Source organism: Sinocyclocheilus grahami, unplaced genomic scaffold (genome assembly GCF_001515645.1).
Source record: "Sinocyclocheilus grahami isolate Dianchi unplaced genomic scaffold, SAMN03320097.WGS_v1.1 scaffold60.1, whole genome shotgun sequence".
NCBI classification, from domain to species: Eukaryota; Metazoa; Chordata; class Actinopteri; order Cypriniformes; family Cyprinidae; genus Sinocyclocheilus; species Sinocyclocheilus grahami.
In genome coordinates, this window is record NW_015505239.1 from 75,529 (window position 1) to 98,913 (window position 23,385).

The 23,385-nt window shown below is 34.1% G+C and overlaps 2 protein-coding genes and 1 pseudogene across 3 annotated transcripts in view; 2 read left to right on the forward strand and 1 right to left on the reverse strand.

Annotated features, from left to right (window-relative positions):
• The window catches only part of LOC107584505 (fibroblast growth factor receptor substrate 2-like), a 15,616-nt gene extending 13,737 nt beyond the window's left edge, over nt 1-1,879 (forward strand). Inside the window, exon 8 of the mRNA XM_016271138.1 lies at nt 1,151-1,879. Within this exon, the coding sequence (XP_016126624.1) occupies nt 1,151-1,579 (429 nt within the window). The 3' untranslated portion in view covers nt 1,580-1,879. The remainder of the gene's footprint in view (nt 1-1,150) is intronic.
• Nucleotides 1,880-11,043: 9,164 nt separating this feature from the next.
• On the forward strand, nt 11,044-16,430 carry LOC107584433 (sodium- and chloride-dependent GABA transporter 2-like; annotated as a pseudogene).
• A 130-nt stretch (nt 16,431-16,560) lies between these two features.
• LOC107584443 (peptidyl-prolyl cis-trans isomerase-like 1) overlaps nt 16,561-23,385 on the reverse strand; it is a 22,061-nt gene continuing 15,236 nt past the window's right edge. Inside the window, exons 1-4 of one of the 2 annotated variants that reach the window (XM_016271067.1) lie at nt 22,206-22,493; nt 17,405-17,559; nt 17,100-17,168; nt 16,561-16,861 (exon numbers count right to left, since the gene is read on the reverse strand). In XM_016271067.1, the coding sequence (XP_016126553.1) occupies nt 16,641-16,861; nt 17,100-17,168; nt 17,405-17,558 (444 nt within the window). In that variant the 5' untranslated portion in view covers nt 17,559; nt 22,206-22,493 and the 3' untranslated portion in view covers nt 16,561-16,640. Of the gene's footprint in view, nt 16,862-17,099; nt 17,169-17,404; nt 17,560-22,205; nt 22,494-23,385 lie in introns of those variants that run through there. The other variant, XM_016271066.1, reaches the window with a different exon arrangement.

Below are 23,385 nucleotides of genomic sequence, written 5' to 3' on the forward strand. Positions count from 1 at the left end.
TAGTTTCTCGAAATAATGACTTAGTTTCTCATTATTATGACTTACAGAATTATATTTTTTTATTTAGTGGCGGAAACGGGCTTCCATACTGTTGTGTCGGGTCTCGCGGGAGAAGGTCTCTAATCCACTAGCACTTGACTCGAAAGTGCGTGTGCTACATCCTTTTTACAATCTCTAGATTAGAAAACACTGCATTCTGTAAGCAATGTAACGTGGCAGTAACGTATAGAGACCTCAGCTTGTAACTATACTCTTAATTACTATTTTGAAAATTAAAACGCGATAAATTACTCCGTTACTAAAAAAGTAATCAAATTACATTCGTAACGCGTTACTGCCCAACATATATATATATATATATATATATATATATATATATTAAAAAGTAAAACATTTAATAAAATGTAATAAATATATTTTATATTTATATAGATATTTATATGAATATTGAATATACATGAAATATGTCAATCAAATATAATACAATTACAAATAATATATAAGAAATATATTTTATTATAAAAAATTATAATACAAAGTAAATAATACATACTAATAATAGTAATTTATGTAAGTATTTATGTAAGTAAATACATACATAATAAATACATTTCTAGAGTGAATATTTATTTAAATAGCTCTGCTTAGCACTAAATTATGATATTGCTCTTTAAGAGTGCAGTCTGTGTAAAATAATTTTTGTAGAAAGTGTGGAATCCCTGTCACTTCTAACACTAAATATGTGTGTAAACAAAAGCACAAGCAAATACATGTAAAGAATATTCCAAATCTAATTCAAGGGAAATATCAGGGAATTGTAAAACAGTTATTTCCAGGCCTGGACAGTAATAGAAATTTATAAAATGGCATATAAATTACATATCACATTTCAATAAAATATAATAAATGTGAAAATTGAATATAATTAATTGTATAGTAATTATAAAATGATTATATAGTCAGGAAAATGTATAGAGTGAGTATATACTTTTATAATTATGCTTAGCTCTGAAATAATGTAATTGGGTAGGTATTGTTCTTTAAGAGTCCAATCTGTATTAAATAATAAAAAAATCATAGAAAGTCATTGGTCAATGGAAACCCTGTGACTAGTAGCACTGAAACGTACTTGCATGCAAACTCTTAACAGCTACAGCCTTCAACACGTCTCCGTCACGCTTGCCCTCCCCACCCTCACCCGCCTGAGAGGGCCAACCGGGTTTTCAACTTCGACTTCAGACGTCAGCGAGCGGGACGTGGCAGTGCCACCTGTGAGCAGCACAGCCGTCACCCACTTCCTCCTCCCTCTCGCCAGCTCAACTACATCCAGGTGGACCTGGAGGGTGAGCCCTCCGGTTGCTCAGGACACGGAGGAGGGGCTCCGGTACCACAGAGACCTCCTCCCCTCAAACGTGGCATGGCTGCCACCGCAGCGGCTCCGTCCTCCCGCCGTGGAGAATGCTATGCCGTGATCGACCTGAAGAAGACAGCAGCCATGTCAAACCTACAGAAGGCTCTCCCTCGGGATGACGGCACCTCACGGAAGACACGCCACAACAGTACCGACTTGCCTCTGTGAGAGGGGAAAGAGAGTTACAGGTATGACAGAAATGAAAATGAGGGAAAATGTTCAGGAAAGAGAGTTTTGGTGGTATTTTCCTCCCACCATTATAGTGAAGCCTCTATTTTCTCATTTTCTACACTCATACCAACTGCTGCTTGATGAAATAGTAACTCCATTGAGCCAAACACTGAGCATTTTATTTATTTTTTTCTCGCATTTTGCGTGGGAAGGTTGGGAGATGATAGTTAACTACTTATTACCGTGATTTTGGGTTGCTGTCTGGGCTTTGGGCCAAAGAATTAAGTTCAGAAAAAAATGCTTTATTAGGAAACAACCTGCAGTGTTTCTAAAGTGTGTCTTAAGTTTTGTTTGTTTGTTTTTTATATTTGTCGTTTATTGTTTGTTGATTTAAAGGGATAGTTCACCCCCCCCCCAAAAAAAAAACAAAAGACAGCAGCCTGCTAGATATCTAAAATATCATATCTATTTTGAGTGATATTAAGATGAATGGATGATTTTTAGGTGAACTATTTCTTTACTTTTCAGTAAGGCAGCATAGTATTTTGACACTTGAGCAGAACAGACTTGAAACCACCATAAGTGTTTTATTACCACATTTAAGATAATTTCATAATTATCAAAATAGATCTAGTTTCTTCTGCAACTAACTGAAGACAAGATCTTCATCATGATAAAGATACTCCAGCAGTCTCTCTCATTGTCTATTTCAGTTCCCATATGTAGCTATGTGGAGGCTGCAATGAGGATGAAGAGAGCTAATTGTTCAGTATTTGAATGCCTCTTGATTCTCCTATCCTCAGGAATTGATTCGATCAATTCAGTTTGCACTTATAGTTCTCAAATTGTAACTGAGCCTCCCGTTATTTCATAATTTCCCACTAAGTTATGGCAAATGAAAGTTTACACAATTTAAAGTAATTATTCAGAACATGATCCATAGTATCTCTGGGTTTGTGGTGATTTTGAAATGGAGAATTCTATGTTTTCAAGTGCTCCGTTTGAGTGCTAAAATCCAGACTTCGGCCCAGCAAAACATATGGGAAGGGAGGATCATTCTGATCTAGAAATTAGCTTATTTTGTTCAGTATCTGCTCAAGCTTTTGCTCTTCGCACCATTGATAGTCATTTTTTATTTTGCTATTTTTTTTTCTCAGAACACGGTCAGATATTGTTTTTCATTTTTCCAGAAATTTAACGGAAGGAGCGATTTAAAGCGGATATTTGCATTGAAAACAAGTAAATAAATATTTTCAAGGAAAAAAGAAAACAAAAAATAGTAAAAGTAGTTAAATAGTTAAAGTAAAAAAACTGCTATTCTCACATCCCCAGTGACAATATACCTGAAAGTGACAATTCTCTGTGAATCCCAGAGTGTATTTGTGTACATCTATGTTTTGTAAAGCTACGTAAAGCACCATATGCATATTGAGAGGTAAGAATGTTAATTATTTTTTATATCTTAAAAAATATGCCAGGAATCATGAGGCAAAACATATTTATTTAATTTAGAATTATTTATCTATCTAGCTGTTTGTTCGTTTATTTATTAATTAATTTATTGTTTTGTATTTGAATTATTCGTAAAGTAGATAACATGTTGTTAGATTAGTCGTTTTAGAGATACCAAAGGTGGTATGGGAAACCACAGAATCTACCTTGGTATTATTTAATGTCTTTTTCAAACTGCAGTTTCATGTTGAATAATAACTGTATTTGAACATATTGTGCCAAAAAATATAATGATATCACTGAACTATGTGCCATTGGTAAATGTTGAATTTTAGGGCTAACAATCAGCAACATGTAAAACATAAATGCAGCTGTTCTTTACAATTACATCATGATCAGTTCAGGGCTTGATAATATTTTGTCTACAAGTACACTAAAAAAAACTAGACATGTCAGTGTATTCCCAATGAAATCCCATTGAATCTATAGTAATTAGTTAAAGGTGATATTTTATAGTCTCTATCATTACTGCTGTTTTTCATTGGAATTTCATAAATCAGCTATTTTTATAACACAGTTGGTGTTCTAAAATAGTTACACATCTTTTGTTTTTCAATTTTAGCTTTTTGCTTTCTTATGATTGTTAATTCAGCCCTCAAATGAATTTATCTTTCACCAACGATACTGATGTAGCTATACATTTCTGAAGTTATGAAAATTTTGCTAGGGACCTCCAAGAGCAGAGGTTTTTATCTTATTTGCTGGGCGTGGATGTAGACCCAGTTTTTCAAAATCTTACTGGCAGCCATATTGTTCTGAGTGCAGGGCTTTGTGGGCCTTACTTATTGTACACATATTTTTAGCAAAAAGTTGATCATAACTGATAACTTAGAAATATCTAATGTTGTACTTACTATTTTAATTCCACTGGAAACTAACGGCATCCCAGTAGATTTAGATGTTTTGCCAGGAGCCATAACTGAGAGAAAATATTTTAAGGGTCAGGTACCAGTATCTTATTTAAGGAAAATGTTCAGAGTAATAAATGTGATTTATTTTTGTATCACCAAAATTTTCACATTAAAAAATAAAAGTGAAAATAAATGATGTAAAGATTATATGCTACATCGTTGTGACGTTTTCATTTTGAGAGCCTTGCAGTTCAGTACAATATTGCTGCCATATAGTAAATCCAAATAAAATCAACATTACACTCACAATCACATATATATTGTACTTTAAGAATGCGATGATTAACTATTTGGACACTTTTAGACACTTTTCAGAGGATCGATCTAGTTTTTAACATCTATATTTTGGTATTGTGGTATGATAAACATTTTGCAATAACAGCTAATGGAGTCATATCAGAATTTGTTTGAGTTGTTCACGAACATGTTCTGTGATACAAGTCACAGTTGTGTGTGCATTCAGAAAGGACTGGATCAGCAGTGGGTTTACTGTCTTTCTCAGGCCTCATCTTGATAGACATTCGCGCTATATGTGTGTTTAAACCAGGCTTGAGGGAAAAAAATATCTAGTCATCTTGTCTGTAGGTGTGGGATCATAGAGAACTTGATTGTGCCATAAGTGATTTTTGTCCACTCTCTTTTAAAATAACGTGTAGCTATAGTGGAAATTTAAAGGTACAGTAGCACATACTAACTAGAATCCCGTGTTGACTTTGATTGCGTGGGGCCACTTTGGAGTGTAAATGCTTGTTTTGTTGTTTGGTTTATTTGTTTTATGTTTTTAAACGTTCCATACACCTCATTAATTTCATTCATCATCAAGGGAAATCAGCCCTTGAGTTACATGTTAGACCCAGGTTAAATGCACTGAAATTGTAATGAGGTGAGCAATCATCTGAAAGTACTGTAAGTCCCTATGTGAAATCATGATTTTGCTAAATTTCCAAGATGTATAATGACTGAATGTGCTTATTGCCCTAAACGGGAAATAGTTTAAACCTTTCAGTTTTTTTGTTTCCATGAAACCAACATTGAACCTCTCATCGAGTGATTTTAATTCAGTTTCTCATCTAAACGTGGGATGGTATTCCACTTGAAGAGGGTTTCGCAGTGACCTTATCGAATGACCTGTCCTATTGGCGGTAGATTTACGTTGTCATAATAAAGCTTGGGCAAAGCTCAATGACTGTGATGTACTGTACATTAATGTGAATGTATCTCAAATGTGTCAGAGTTAAAGAGCGAGAACGAGAGCTGCCCATGCATGGACTCTTTGCCGGAGACTGCATTTCTAAAGCTCCTCAAACTGTCTCGCTCTCAAACTGTCTTACCCTCTGTATGAATCTACCACACAGAGATGGACTTGTAAAATGCTCAGATGAGGTGATTTACACTCTATGTTTCTATCCTCTCTGATGAAAAGATGTGTTAATGTTAATGTTTCGTCTCAAGAATTCCGATTTCGATTCGATATTTTGATTGTTTCTTTATATACAGTATTTACATTTTCTTGTAAGTATGTAATTCTGTTTATGTACATAACATATATGGGTATGCAGTTGCAGTCAGCTTCTCCTGTGTTCGTTTGTGTTGGCGCAACAGACACTACTTTTGCCACAGCCATTTGTAGAAAGAGCAATGCCTTGACAGTCATTCCATTAGATGGACATTGTGGTCTCGATAAACAGATCGGAGATCTCCTATAGTCTGTTGATGTTGCAGTCGCAACCCTTCCCCATTCTTACAATGCAAAGCAGGCATGCCCCATGTTGAATGTTATTTTCAGTCATATAAACTTTTGAAGAGAAAGACTTGTATAATAAAATGAATGTGATTAAATGTCAACAATTAAAACTGGAAATGCCATCAAGTGTTTGCTCTGATGCATGTTTGAATGTCTGAGAACAAGATGGATAGCTCTTGAGAGAAAAAAAAAAACAGAAATGGTTAACTTTATGTACTCTTTCCATTGTGAGCTGTCTGCTTAGTACATTAGATGGCAGCAAAGGCTACAAGAGCAAGAACAAAGAAATAAGAACAAAGAAATGTATGATTCTTAGGAGGTTCAAATCTGGGGCCCGTTCTTCGTACGTCGCTTATTACGTCCGAGATGATATCATCGCGCTAATCAGGATCTGGCTAATTCGGTTCTTCGAACGCACCTGTTGTTGATGATTAGTCTGGCTGGATTGAGTTATCTGAGATAATTGCACGTCCATAGGTTGGTTTAAAAGGGGCTATGTATCGATACTCGAAACCACGACCAGCAATGCAGTGATTGGCTGGCGGCAAGACTGCAATGTAGTCATATCATATAATTAAAAAAGACACCTTACGAAAAACTTGACCAATTTTTGAACTTTGATAAGGAAACAGCCAAGCGAACAAAACTACATAAATGTTATAATAGATAAATGAAATGTGCACTGTTTTATTTAATTTTAATTTGTTACATGATTCCCAATTATTTATATTCACGATTTCTAATATTTTACATTTTTATTTAAATGTAATTAGCAATTCATTAAATTTTATATTTGAACAGATTTGTTATGTGACAGCATTAATTCAAGTTTCTTAAGGGTCAAGATCATGTTATCTGCATCTCCTGTGCTCCATCAAGCCACTCCCATAATATCTGTCATCTCTCAAATTAATGCACGACTCTACATTATCTGTATAGCATGTGCGTAAGACTCGAATACAATTATGAAGTAATAATTTTTTAAAAAAGACACCTTACGAAAAACTTGACCAATTTTTGAACTTTGATAAGGAAACAGCCAAGCGAACAAAACTACATAAATGTTATAATAGATAAATGAAATGTGCACTGTTTTATTTAATTTTAATTTGTTACATGATTCCCAATTATTTATATTCACGATTTCTAATATTTTACATTTTTATTTAAATGTAATTAGCAATTCATTAAATTTTATATTTGAACAGATTTGTTATGTGACAGCATTAATTCAAGTTTCTTAAGGGTCAAGATCATGTTATCTGCATCTCCTGTGCTCCATCAAGCCACTCCCATAATATCTGTCATCTCTCAAATTAATGCACGACTCTACATTATCTGTATAGCATGTGCGTAAGACTCGAATACAATTATGAAGTAATAATTTTATGACAAATAAATCTCTCAGTGAGTAAAACTGGCTGTGTCCATAGTATTAAAGACTACACAACATTATTATTTTATCTTTAAATTAATTTTTAAATTATTATTATTTTAAATTATTGTCCGTGGATTAGTAGGGTACTCTTGTAATAAAGTAGCGGTGGTAACGGACAGATTTTAAGTATCAATTCTGCTTAAAAAGATGACATCTAATCCTGTTTACATGAAATAAGCCTGCTCCCGAGCAGGTTTAAGTTTATGGACCTGTTGCTATGACAGCAACTCCGGGATGAGCTTCGAAGGACCAAACTATCCAAGATCATGCCAAATCCTCAACAATCAAATCCAGCTAACTGAAAAAAAAAGTTAGCGACATACAAAGAACGGGCCCCTGGTTTAGACTTTGGAATGACAAAAAACACACACACACACACACACACACACAAATAATCTAACATGGGAATGAATAAATAAATGTTCTAAAACAAAATTTTTTATGTACATTTAAATTAATTTAATAAAAACATATTAGTTAAAAATGTATTATTACTATTGCTCATTGAGTTGGAATATAGAAAATATCAGGTCTTGTTTTATTTTAAGAAAATGTTTAGAGTAAAAAAAAGTGACTTTTTATCACCAAAAATTTATTAAACCGATTCAAAGCAAATAAAAAAAAGTTATGTGCTCCACTATTTTGATCATCGTTACGTTTTCATGTCGACAGCCTTCCAGCTCAATAGCTACCAAATAGTAAAGCCAAATAAAATCAACATATTACACTCAGTTTTTTTCACATTTAGGCTACATTTTGTACTTGAAACACTTAGACACTTTTCAGGTGCAGTTTAGTTTTAACATCTGTATTTTGGTAGCTTATTTTGGTATGAAAAACATTTCTCAATATTTTGGGGGATTTGATTTAAGTCATGTGTCAGGAACATGAATAATTCTATTAGTTTTTAAATTCTAATCTTTTTATTTTATATATATATATATATCACGCCTATTACAAAAAAAATACCCATAACACCCTGGTAAAAATAGCCTACTGAGAACGCCCGACTGAACCACCTGTAATAACCCCAATTAATAAGTGGCATCATGGCATTGTGGTTGCCAGTAGGCCTACACCGGTAAGCGCCACTCATAATCTTCAGAAATAGTAAAATACAGCTTATTAATAATTATTTGATATCACGTGTATATAGCCTATTATTATCATCATTATAATCGTTAGTAATGTTCGCCTATGCAAACCACACATCACACGGACTCTCTTGTTTCAAACAAACCCAAATAGCGCCAACTTGAGTCTCAATGTCTTGAAAATGAGACCTCAAAGTACTGTTTTCTTAGCGGAAGCTCTATATAACAGGTAAGATTATAAAGTAATTTCAATTCAAATGAACATTTGGTGAGTAGCATTGTTAGTACGCAGAATGAAAATAATGTGAATTGGTCAATATCTCAAAATTGACCATAATGCCAAAATAGCCTACAAACTGATACAGGTTATTTTGTGCTGACTGTACATTCTCTCTACTTATTTATTTACTCATTATTAAGGTTATGTATAGAAGCTGGCAGAAAGCTGCTTATATAGGCTACATGATATACTGAGCAGTAAGGTCATAGTGGTGGAAACGGAATTGAAACGCAATCCTAGTTTGACTGATGGGATTGAAACTCATATCCAGAGATAACATACTGGCTTTCAGACCATCCACAAGTCTGGTTTGAATTGGATTTGTAAACATTAAGACATACAGAACATCCAAAATCTGTTATTTCTGATTTAGCTAAATTGCCTTTATTATTGTGTTTAGACACGTTTTTGTCAGCTTGAAGAACAAAAACATTAGCCTTCTTAAATGACTAAACCCTTGGACACCCAATGTTGCTTTCCCATAAACAAGATCAGGCTGGAATATTCTGAGGACAAATAAATATTTGTACTTTTGTACTTTAGTACTCTCTCTCTCTCTCACTCTCACGCACAAAACTGGCAGTTTGGTAATGACGGATCTATGGATCCTCAAATGCAAACTGAGTGTGTCTTGTAATGTAATTCTAGAAGAATTTGCCAAAGGTGTCGAAAAATGTTTATACACTTGATGTAATTAAGTGTAATTAAATTGTCAATACTTGAATAATTTTCGTACAAAACTTGCCTTGCTTATCAGTGTTGATCTATCTGACAGTTTGTAAAGCTACGGGACTACATTATTGTGTGATTAAATTGAATTGCTGGTAATAAACTACCACAAATTATAGAATGATTATTATGATTTCACTGATGTATAGATAACAGTTGTATTGTATATTAATGAAATACTATTTTAATACTAAATACCTTGAATTTTATTTAATTTAATCTGATTGCCAAGCGGCCAATTTTAAGACATTTTTCTCATCACATTTTTACTCAGAAAATATTTAAGAGGCGTTTTGTACCGCCTTATACAAGACATCAATTAATAAATGTCATTCAGTTAATGTATGTAATCTACAGTGCCTTCTCATCCTTCACCTAATCCAGCAGGAAAAATGGGAATTCCAAAGAATCTGTAATCACTCAGATGATTCAACTCTTAAATAACAGATACTTTTTTAAAAACAGTTCAATCCTCAAAAAAGTTATATCAAATCCTGTGTTATAAAAGCTGTTGTGTAATGTTCCCACTAGTCATTTATTGAGATGATATAAGCATGAATTTTGTAAGGAGGGCAGAGTCAAGACAATAGAGACAAAGAGGTTGCAGAGCAAGTTTACAGGTCAAATTAAGTTATAAAAGCACTAAGTTCATCCAAGATAGTATGAGAACCTAAAGCTTGCATCATTTATTGCAATGCTTGATCCTTACTATGATTAAATTATGCATCAAATCATATTTTGAGCAGTTTATTCTTAACACAAAGCCATCTTGACCTTGCTAATGCAGCTTATAGTCATAACCAAGCACTTCTCAGATATGAATGTCTCCCATGAAAGCAATGAACAGATGCCATAAACACAGTCTAAATCAAAATGTGACATTCCTCATATCAGACTCCTTAAATGGCAGTAGGAAAAAACAGCACCTTAATATTTAATTCAAAGAGTAAATTCATAAAAGACCCCTTATTTGTTAGATAAACATACACAAGTCCCAAACAATTTCTTTACTATGTGTCGAAGCTGATTTATCATAGTTGTGAAATATTGGGATTGTAAACACAATTACTTTGTAAAATGAAATTTAAAAAATAAATGTAAATAATATCATTAAAATCTTATGGTACCAACACAGAACATTCTATTGTGAAATTCCTTATGCCAGGACACAGTTGTAATGTTTCTATAAGAGATAGATATTTATATTTCTACTTTACTTTCAAGTTGATTTAACCTCCATTTTAGCTAACAGTATAGGAAGTATAAAGTTCTGCTGGTCTAAAATGATTTTAGGGGTAGAACTTTTTTATAAAGAGAAATCAAAGAGTAAATTTTTAAGAGCATTCGAGTTATAATCAAAGTGGAAAAAATGCTAGTGGCAGGTACCCATTTTTTCCCCATGTCTCAGAAATCACAGAACAAAAAAAAGTACAGAGATAATGGCTAGCAGCTGTCGGGTTACTAGATTCAGCAGATCAACCCCTCATACCCTCCATAACCAGAAGCTGAGTAAAGGGCACTGGAAGAACTGCACAGGTCACAGCATGACTGATGACTGCTGAGAAGAAACCTTTTTTTTATTAAAAATGCCTGTAGTCACAGAACTAATAAACTAAGAGGAAGAACAAGTTAACACATCTCTACTCTCACCCTCAGGATAAAAACACCTGGCAGCCTCAGCACCCGCCGCCCACCCCTGGTAATGCTTAAAAGCTGTGGTAAAGAATCACGCTAATACACATGCACCCTTCTTCGAATCATACACACACCTACGTAAGCGCCGACAGACACAGGCATAAACACTGTGAGAATGGCAGGCTCCTCCACCAGGCGGACAGGGAACCAACAGGCTGATATAAGTCCCGAAGAGAGAGGCCAATGGGCAAACAAGATTGAATTTCTGCTGACTGTGGCCGGAGCTATCATCGGGCTTGGAAATGTTTGGAGGTTCCCATATCTTTGCTATAAAAATGGAGGAGGTAAGTAGTTTTGGACAATACTTTAGATAGTTTATGATAGGTTTGGTTATGGTTTTAATTTTATGTGAGACTAAGGGACTACATAATCTGAATTTATTAAAAAGCATTTATTTATAAACCATCTGTTTGTTTGTTTACATATAAATACCTGTGCGTGCTTGCTTCGGCAGCAAATATACTAAAATAAATCCCTGTGCTTGTTTATTATATTATAAAGCCAGTTAATATTCACAATCAGTTACACCTTTCTATGTGAATTGCATTTGTATTCCAGGTGGGTAACATTAATCATAAAACAGGAACTTTTTTCCTAAACAATATTCTATCTATCTATTATTAATATAATTCTATCTATTTTTAATATAATATAATATATAGCATATAATATTTTAATGACTCTCTTAAATCCTTAGGGGCTTTTTTCATTCCATATGTCTTGGTACCTGCTCACTTGTGGTATCCCACTTTTTGTGCTTGAGACATCTTTGGGTCAGTACACAAGTCAGGGATGCATCACATGTTGGAGAAAGATCTGTCCTCTTTTTGAAGGTGGGTTGCTCACTTCTAAATTTGTATGCATTATGTGACGCTTCTTAAAATGTAGTGAAATTACATATTTGTTATGTCTCTTTGAAATAAATAAAGGGTTGTTGCGTATAGTTAATATTCATTAGTTAATTTAAGTTTATATGAATTTTTTTTTTCAGCAATTACATTTTATTACAGAAACTAGTTTTCACCTACTATTTTAGTGATCCACAACACCAAGCTTTTATTGCTAATTGCTAAACTATAAGTTATTAAATTTTAAACAGTGTCCTCTATCTCTAGCATATACTTTTTCATATTTTTATTGTATACTGTATGTTACATGATTTCAATTTATTGGCAAGTAAAATAAGGTAACATTTGTTTAAAAAGTCAGTGTTAACACAGCTCTCTTTTTCAGGAATGGGTTATGCCAGTCAAATGATTATTGTCTATGGCTCAATTACCTACATCATCATCATAGTCTGGGCCTTCCTGTACCTTTTCTCAGCCTTCAGTGTGGAACTGCCCTGGGTCAGCTGCAGCAATCTGTGGAACACAGGTACATTTGGTTAAAGGTCAGATGTATGTATCTTTGTATGAATGTAGGCCTTGAATCACAATTATATTTATTCATAGGTTGGGTTTTTTAATGGGGTGCTGGCACATTAATCTTTTTTTTTTTTTTTTTTTTAATCTAGTCAAAGGAGGACATTTTATATATGTTCTGGAGGAATTTAATCAAGTTGTCATAGCTAGCATTTTCACGCAAATTTGTGAATTTTTTGATTGTGATTACATTGTTTATATGAAGTGTGTCAGTACACACACTGCAACTACTTATATTATTAGATAATGTATTTTTCCCTTTGCACCCTCTTTTACCAAACATTGATGCTTATGCCAGGAATAGAGTAGGAAATATATAGAATCTTGTTTAGCTACTATGTATGAAAAAGATGTTTTGATTAATTTCATCAGGCTAGGTCTGGGTGTATATGGTTTCTTCATGATTGTTAGCACTATGTTATATACTTTCATCCATTTGTGTCTCTTTGGTGTTAGATGCTTGTACTGTGCTTAGTGGGAAGAATTCTAGTTCAGGGTGGACGTCTCCTCTTAATGCTTCTTCCTCTGTGATGGAATTCTGGCGGTGAGTTAAATAAAAATCATTCAATGAACATACACTGAAAATAAAATAACAATTACATTTTATAGATTTTACCGGACATGGTACCATGTTAAAATGGTGTACCATAGTGTATGAATATGAACATGTTTTGATTGTGTCTATCATTTCACATATATAGCAGTTCATCTATATAAGTCAGCCAACTCACTGTTTTATTATATCGTTTAAATGCTTTCTGCGTGTTCAGTCACAGAGTTTTGCAACTGTCCAGTGGAATACATCATTTGGGCACAGTAAGGTGGAACTTGGCTCTTATTCTCTTATACTTGTTTGGATTATGATCTACTTCTGCATCTGGAAAGGTGTGAAATCTACTGGGAAGGTTACACACATTCGTATTACCTGTTAAGAAAATGCTAAGAAAGTAATGACAAAATGTCCTGCATGGCTTAAATATGTCAATATTAAAAAAAAACTTTTTATTACCAGTATCAGGAAACAATTTTTAGCATGCAATACCCATATACTGTATATTACTTTCAATTAAAAGCTAAAAAGCTAAAATATTTATTATATTTATAGGCAGTCTATTTCACAGCAACATTCCCTTACGTTATACTCCTGATACTGCTCTTATGAGGGGTCACTTTACCTGGTGCCGCCAACAGCATCCACTACTACATGTACCCAGACCTGACACGGCTAGCTGACCCACAGGTAAAGGCATTCGAAAGCCTAGAATGGTTTACTGAAAATCTGGATTAATAAATTAAGCAACCATCTCAAATTTTTTTTTTGCTATATCCTGTTTTTTATGTTGCTCTTTCTGAATTGTATCGCTCATTTGGTCTTTGTAAGGTATGGATGGACGCTGGGACTCAAATCTTTTACTCTTACGCCATATGTCTTGGACACATATATGTATCCTTGGTGGGCATACGGTATTGGCCGGTTCCTCACAGCATCCTCTCTCTCTCTCTCATCCCCAGAAACATGATTTACAAACTCTACATGGGAAAAGGGACTTTCTGGGAGGTAGGTGTTGTCAAGAAAAATAAAAAGAAATGCTTTTTTATTGAAAATGTTCATGTCTGGAAATGTTTCTGAAACCTTTAACAAAACCAGCAGGCAACAGTTGTTTCACAACAGGAATGAATTTCTTTCATTTCCTATGGATTGAAATGTAATAGTTATAAGTGAAAAATGTTTTATGTGTGTTGCTGTTACAGGGCTGACGAGACGTGAGATGTGCGGATCCATTCGCAAAGCTTTTATTGTGGAGAAGACAGAGACATGGTCATGAAGCAGGCAGGGTCAAACTGAGGCAGACAGGTATATGGCGGGCAAAACACAAGAATAATCCTAGGGCTAGCGTGGGTCGATGAACTGCAGACAGAATCAGAAGGGGCAAGACTAGGGGAGAAATCCAGGAAACCAGGCGAAGATCAGAAACCGAGAACGAGGCTAAGGCTAAGGCTAAGGCTGGGAAACGACTGAGGGCTCTGTAGTGTAGCTATCACTAGGGGAGTGATAAACGCTGAAACAATACTCGGCAGAGGGAAGGGATCAGAGTGAGTGTTAAATAGTGAGGGAGTGATATGAAACAGCTGGGTGCAATCAGTGTGAACAGCTGTGTGCAATCCGTGCTGAGTGCAATCAGTGCAATGCATGATGGGAAATGTAGTCCGGGGTGATGTGCAACAGTGTGTGGTGCGAGAGTCAATGAAATTGGAAGTTCATGGACCGGATTCGTGACAGTTGCCCTCAGCGTCTCCAGTTGGCTTGCACTCCAGCAGAGGATCTACCTCAGTCTCAGAGACCCTCGGCACATCATTATACTCTGTCATCCTGTACAGACAGAGAAAAGACCCCAGACAACCTTTAATGTTCAACTGCCATTACATCAATTGTACCTATATATTAAAAAGCAGTTCAGTCAATTAGTCCTAATGGGAAAATTTATAAAGTTTTTGATTTTGAAAAAAAATTATAATAATTGTTACAGTATGTGGCCTAGTGAGAGGTAAACTAACAGATTAAAAAGGCAAAAGTAAGACAACCGCTGATACAACTGCATATATCCTTCCTTCTGCATAAAGTTAATAGTGCCTTGTTTTATATAAAACATTTATTTATGGACTGCAATCTATTAGTGCTGATTGTGAGCCCACCTTTTTACAAAATACTTTTTAAAAAGCAATGATTATTTGTTTCATAGCAAACACTGAATCTTGCCTTTACAGATGCAGATACTTTTACTATACAAACACATACAGTACATGTATTGCCTTAAAGCAGAGCGGCCATAATAAAACAAAGCAGTCATGCATTTTGACAGTTGGGTATTCTCAGGGGACAGCTTATTAGAGATTTTCTTTATGATTTTCTCATGCAAGTTAACCTGCTCTGAGATAAACTGAGCCTTCGGGCATTGTTTTTATATGATCCATGGTAAGAGCTTTATTGATATTTCTTTCAGTGATATACAGTGTTTCACATACCTTGAGGGCATTATGTAAAATGTGCTTAATCAGCACCAAGGTTTTTGGAAAATACAAATCATGGACAAGGTGATATATGTATTTTTATAGTTGTATGTTTTGAAGTATGTTGTCTTTATAGTAGTTTTTAAACTCATATTCTAGTATCTTTTTAGATTTATTATACATATAAAACAAAAACAGTATAAATTAAAAAAAGTAAACGTATCAGAATATGTAGTGGAGGAATCTTTTTAACATCCTTTAGATTAGTCTGTAAATCATACTTATCTTTATTTATATTGAAGTGTGTTTCATGCATTTTAGAGAGACAAAGTACAGACTGAAGAGAGAAATTATTTTTCTTTCTGTCTGGTCATTTTCCCAATCTCCCAGATGATAAAAAGCAATGCTTTCAAGTAATTTACACTACTCATAGGCAACAAGCACCCATTTTTAGGCCCCAACAATAATAGGATTGTGTGGGTCATAACCTCTATGGCTTTGTTTACCTTTTTCCATAGACACAGATTAAGCTTAATCCAGGATAGCTGCATTCTGAAATCTGGGTTTTCCATAAAAATCCTTTGAAGTCTAAGATCATAAAACATCTGTCCAGAAAACCAGGATTATGGTGATATTGGTTCCAACTGATGTTCTGCCAAAATAAGTCACTGCTAGGCCATGTTGTGTGTGCAATTTCTGTTTAACTCTTTTTAAAGCTTTTCACCTAACATTTATTCAATATACAGTTTTAAATATTTAATATTTAATAATTAGCATCACGACCAGGAGTTAAAAAAGACACGATTTATGATTGCATATTCTGTTGGTGACCTTGTGCTGTGCCATGAGTAAGCTTTATTTCTATATTTGATATGATAAATTGTATGATCAAGTTTTCTCTTGTTCTGTTTCAAAGAAAGCATTTCAAATCAATGAGCAACTAATGCAGTGTGACTGTGCTGAAATCATGATTGTCATCTCCAATTACATCTCCAAGTAATTCTTAACCTTTCTGAGTCATTTGTTGTAATGTAAAGGAATGTACACATTAAATAGACATTTTTCTGTAATGAACCTCATATAGTTAAGACACCACCATGTGGCCATGGGTTTGTACTGGGGGAATCAAGAGAGCAGAGAGTATATTTTATGAAAACTCTGAAAGTTTAATGTAATAAAAGGACTGTACAAAAATAAGGCACAAAACGTTATGCAAGCAGACGTCTTAGTTAGGTAAATTCACTCTGAGAATTTTAATGTCATCCATAGGGCGGTCCTGACTGTTGGTTTCAACCATGCCAATACGATTAAGAACTCCAATGCCCTGGCAGACCCGTCCAAATATAGTGTGTTTCCCATCCAGCCACTGTGTGGGAGCCAACGTGAGGAAGAACTGGCTTCCGTTTGTATCTGGCCCTGCATTGGCCATTGCGAGAATTCCAGCACCTACAAAATATATAAATAAATCAAGCACTGGCTGATTTGTAATATCAAAACTTAAGCTGTAAACTAGTTCTTATGCTGGATATTTTTTTTATTTTTTATAAAAGTAATATTTCCCTAGCAATTTATTCTACTTATGGGATCTATTGAGCAGCTTACAAACTTTTCATAGTTTTATAAATAGCAGTGCTTTTAACAATACTATTTAATCTACTCATGCATTATTTGTTATATTACTCACCTGTAAATTTCAACTCTGGATGCAATTCATCTTCAAACTGCTTGCCATATATAGATGCACCACCACGACCTGCAGATATAAAATACATTTTATATAAATACATTTTACAAACTGACAGTAAATTAAAATTAAAGTCCATTGTATTGACGACAAAGTAGATTGTTTCGCTTGATAAAACATATTCACCACCTTTATTCCATTTCTCAACAGCCACTTAATTCAGCGTACTGTGATTCATCTTATGGAATTGTCAAATGAAATATCTAAAAGGAGTGTTGAATGATGAGTATTCCTTTTATCCTCACCTGTCCCTGTTGGATCGCCTCCTTGAACCATGAAGTCTTTGATGATGCGGTGGAACTTGTTGTTGTTGTAATATCCTCTTCTGCCCAGCTCTGCGAAACTCTTGCAGGTTTTTGGCGCATGATTCCAGTACAGTTCTAGAACGATAGTTCCCATCCTGGAAAGACAGTGTAAAGTGAGAGTTGGTCGTAATATGCTAAATAGCTGCAAATTATTATTTTTTATTTCTTAAGACAAAATTGATAAAAGACAAGTAAAGATCCCTTTAAAATATTACCATTCTGGAAAGAAAGAAGGAAAGAGAGAAAAAAAAATCGTAATTTTTCCATTCAAAATCCGTAATATTTAGGGATGTAGAGTAGGGGTATTACATTGTAAATATTTCTCCATAAAGTTTAATAGGGTTTCTTTCTTTCTTTCTTTAAATAAGCATCAAGGACTTTTTCAGTGACTCCTCTACTAGTAAAAGTCAGTCACATTGTGGTAAGTTATACATTTTGCAAATTTTGTTTGTGAATGTAGTATTTATTTGCCATGCAAAATAAAGAAATTCACAACACACGCCATCATCTAGCTTCTGTATGTAAAACATGCAACATCTTTTAGAGATTTAAAAGTGAAAATAAACTTAAAATGTATATAATTAAAATGAATACGGGAAGACGTAATTATGTTACAACGCAAAAGAATCACCGTGAAATTCGAACCCTAGAATATCATAGAATATCATTATATGCTTAAACATTAAGATTTGTACTCATGGAAATTACTAAAGTAGTCGTTAGAAGGGGGTGTCCCAAACATTTGGCAATATATTGTAGTATGATAATATATCTAGCCTATATAGTAGTATATTTTTCTAGTTTTGCTCTGTTGTAAAATATTTAATTGGTTTTGCTCTGCTCTAAAAAAAAATTATTATTATAAATAATGATCTATTATTTTATATAGTATTATTAATAAAATATTATTTTATTATCTATTGCTGTGCACGTTTTTGTGGAAAGTAAATGTTGAAAGGTATAGTGTGATAACTTTGTCTGATCAGACAAAAATATAATTGCTCAAATCTGTTATTTAAAAAAATACAATAAATTATACCTGGCACACAAGTTGAATTATGTAATTTCAACTATGTCTAAAAATCTTCAGCAATCACAAAAAAAAGTGTCAAAAATTGGTCAAAATGTGTCAATCCTGTGTTTCATATACAAAATGACACACAAAGTCAAATATCAATTTGATTGTAATTCACTTTTATTGTGTTTAGTGACCAAAATATACAATAAATGTACATGTAGTGTGCATTTAAGCAAAATAAGCATACATACAGTATGAAGAGTAGGGCCATATTCTTTAATACATGTTTAAGAAAATTACATATATCCGGTACAACATTTAAAATACTATTTTTTTTTAAGATAATAACTCTAAACACTGTTTAAAAAGTAAATAAATAAATGAAAAACTCATCCTTTGTGGCAGTAAGGAAGGAAAATGAAAAATGATGATCAAATTCCTTGTGATTGATGGCATTACCAGGCAGTATTAGACAGAGTATCAGCATCTAAACTTGCCTGGTAAGACACAAATCAGAGGATTTTACTGCAGCGGAGAGGCAGAAGAAAGGGTCTGATGTCATGTGACTGTAGAAGAAATAAAAGCAGACAAAAAGAAAAGGACAGAAATAAGGTTATTTTTTCAGGAGAAAGATCTTGAAGGAAACTGTTTAAAGGATCTGACCATATTCTTTAATACATGTTTAAGAAAATTACATATATCCGGTACAACATTTAAAATACTTTTTTTAAAGATAATAACTCTAAACACTGTTTAAAAAGTAAATAAATAAATGAAAAACTCATCCTTTGTGGCAGTAAGGAAGGAAAATGAAAAATGATGATCAAATTCCTTGTGATTGATGGCATTACCAGGCAGTATTAGACAGAGTATCAGCATCTAAACTTGCCTGGTAAGACACAAATCAGAGGATTTTACTGCAGCGGAGAGGCAGAAGAAAGGGTCTGATGTCATGTGACTGTAGAAGAAATAAAAGCAGACAAAAAGAAAAGGACAGAAATAAGGTTATTTTTTCAGGAGAAAGATCTTGAAGGAAACTGTTTAAAGGATCTGTTAGTAAAGGATAAAGTGCACGCAGAGATTCAAAGGGTTATTGTCAGAATTAAGCGTCAGCATCCAAATTGATTTTGAGACAACTTGGTAAGTATATTTTATATAGACAAAAACAGCTAAAATGTTATTCAAAATATCTTCTTCTGTGATCGTTTGTCTCGCACAGGTATGGAACGACATGAAGGTGAGTAAAAGATGACAGAATTTTCATTTCTCGGTAAACAACACACCCCTGAAATTACTTAATGGGCAGAAAACTATCTTATTTCCTCATTCACACTCAGAATGCAACCAAATGTTTTACTGAGTCATGCCTACAGATACATTTTCCATAGAAACTAATTTGTCATATAAGTTGTCCCTTCAGTCTATGTGTTATTTATATCTCTCTTTTATCATTAACTTGTTTAAATCACATAAAAACTTTGACTTTTCTTTGCACATTCCATCGTAGAATACATAATGACCTGCAAAATAAGTGAAATGGGTTTCAAATCATTAACACACACAAAACTTAATAATTTTTAATATTTTTCAGACTGGCATTACTTCCTCTCCAGCACAGCGAACAGGAAAGGTACAGTTCAATTAGTGTTTGTCACACAGATCTCAGGTGTCATGCACACAATAAGACACAAGAAAAGGAGAATGAACTGATCGCTGAATGGCACATTACACATTAGAGGGTGTGTGAGCATGGAGGAACTACTTTTGTGACATTCATGAAGGCATTTGAACTTAACAGGGTGGGGTTCATAATTTTACTGATGCCTAAGTGAGAGGATCTATATTCATACCTCGTCTTTTAATTACACTCCCTTTATTTTTATCAAGCAGTCTCATCCAGTCTTCCTGTTTTAAATCCTTAACTTGATTTATTAAAGAACATTTAAACACATTCTAAAGTCAAAATATGCTACATTCCATACTTGATCACAATTTTGAAAGCATTTTCTGTTCATTTTGCATTAAAGTCATGGTCACTGAGCCCCCAGAGTGCATCGTTACCAGACAGTGTTAGAACATCAGTGAACAATCAAACACTGCCGGGTAAGATGTAGCCTAGAGACAATGAATGAACTTCTTTTGCATCATAGTATTCAAATGATCCAGCCAAAGAATACACATCTTTTCATAGCATATTTTCCTTTGTGTATTTGTGTGTGTGTTTATTTGCATAGTCTGCAAATCCACACCCAGATGCAAAGCATTTGTAGCGATGCTTGAGGAGGACCATCTGCATCATTACCAGGCAGTATTAGAGAAGATATAACATCCAAAACTGCCTTGTAAGATGGAGATAGTCATCCAGGGTTTGTCACATTTTTTTTTTGTGTGTTCCATCTAATTGTTTTCAGTTCGGCATGAAACATGAGGAGAGCCAAGGACTCTATGCTAATGTCTATCACTATAAAATCAGAGTTACTGTACTTTAGCAAGACATTGTAAGGTGTTTGTTAATGATTATCTATTTTCCTGACTGGCCCATCTTTTTTATAGCTTTATGGATTTCCTTTAAACACTGCTTATCTTGCAACAGACCCCAATGGCTTTTGATGTAAGCATATTACCGTGCATGCTCATTTGGACTGGACCACTTCCAGTTTCACTATGCACTTACTCATTTTCTTGAAAGCTATTATTAGCAAAAACTAAAACATTGTAACACCAGAAGTTTATTTCTTAGGTGTACGTCCTGGCCTGCATCCTTGGAAACCATGACCTTTGAGACGTCTCCATGACCTGGGAGAGTTTGACTAATTGGTCGCACCTGCATCAAAACAAAATTGCGTCTACAGCCTCCAAATCCCATTACAGTCACACAACATAGGTGGTAAGGAAAGCGCTTAGTCATGCTAATCAAAATGGCTGGTCTTTGTCACCTATACCTGAGTGTGCACCTGACTGACCCCTCACCTGTACAACAGATTAGATAAGATAACTCACTTACTACAGAAACCAAGCTAAGTAAGTTTTTACATTTTGGCTCTGTTGTTGTTTAAAGTCACAGCTCACAGTAAAATTGAAAAGATCAATTAAGGTTACATTTTCTCTTCCTTGTACCTTTTTATTAGAACACTTTCAAGTGAGGAGAGGAAAAATTGTGTGTATGAGATTGCATCAGCAATCAGATTTTATGAGCGGGTGTCCATGTATCAACCAATTTTTAACGTTTATAAATAGTTTCTCAAATACAACAAGTCTAATTTATGTTTAATTTGTACAAACCACGTTATATTATAACATTAAAAACTTTTGTTGCATCACTGAACATAATTTAATTTAATGCTTTACATTTTCTACTTCATACCTCTTTGTTTTAAACTGATCAAACAGGTTTGACACATTACGGAAGTGAAAGTTAACAAGCTGGGCACTCATAGTCCTTTATGTTTCACAAATCTTAATTATCCATATTTCAGACTAAAATTCATACTTGATTTTTACACTAAAGAATGAAAGGAAGATTTTTTTATCTAAAATATAATTTATATATTTTTACCATTTCATTGTCCTTTTTAATGGTTTACTATTAGCATTTATTAATAGTAAACTATACTATTGTATATATATTACCAGAGATACATATAAAAACTTTTTTTTGCAATTGATGAAATATTTAGTCAAATTGTTGAACATATTCAAATAATTAAAAAAACTATTAGTTACCCTATGAATTCCTGTTGCCGTCATTCAGTATGGATTCCTGGACAAGAGATGCCATTGTGTCGCAGAGTCGCTTTAGCTGAGGAAGATCACTTCCTGCTCCTTCCACTTGGTAAAGGTATGATTGCTCATTCCACGTTAGGCCAAACCTCTCGAACCGGTCTGAAGGTACCTGATGAAGACGCATAGACAATAGTAATGGAGTCTTAAGCATGAGAAGAAACACAATCTCCTAAAGCTCCTGAAGCGAAGAAACTGTTCCAACAAAACATCTAGGTTTTCAGGTACACCTTGGAGCCCTGCCCAGGTGTCATTTTTACGCTGGGACCAATCCCTGGCCTTCTTCTAAGAGCAGGTGTGTCTTGTGTTCTGTGATTGGTTAGTTTAATGTGGAAGTGCCTCTGGGTTTCTGAGTACACAAATGAGACAAGCTTTTAACCTTCAAAAAGACCACGCCCCATCCTCCGTCTCTCTTGTTCTGGGTCAGACTGCAGGGCAACAGACGAGAACAAGCCTCCTCTCCTCTTTATTCAGTGTTACTCTCCTTTCCAGCGCTCATCATTAGATTAGAGCTGTAAAAAAGACATTCAGCAATCAGTAAATGTGTCCTCTGTGTGCCGCTATGATCATTTACATGGTTTACACTGATAATAAACTCCATTGGGGCATTGAATAGACAATATGAAAACAGCAGAAATGAAACAGGAAGGCCCAACTGATAAATATGCTTTTTGCTCTATTTCTACATTATTTATTTATTTGCCTGTAAAAAAACAATAAAAAATTTAATAATCTCTAATTCAAAGACATAAACAGAAAACATGATAAACTGTTTTATCTATCATGTTATAATTTTTTTTACGATTATGCAAGATTATCAATGTCAAAAATGTTTAACATCATTGAAAAGACTTGAGTATGAATCAAATTGTCCTTTTTTTATAGATTTAGACTATTTGATTATTAAATATTAAATTCAGACTGGCTTATCAGTTCAAATTGCAGTGAGAGCTTGTGTTCATTCTTATAACATAAAGATCAAGAGAAAGTCTACACACCTGTAATATTTTAACGGTAATGGTACACACACACACACACACACACATATATATATATATATATATATATATATATATATATATATATACATACACACACACACACACACACACACACATATATA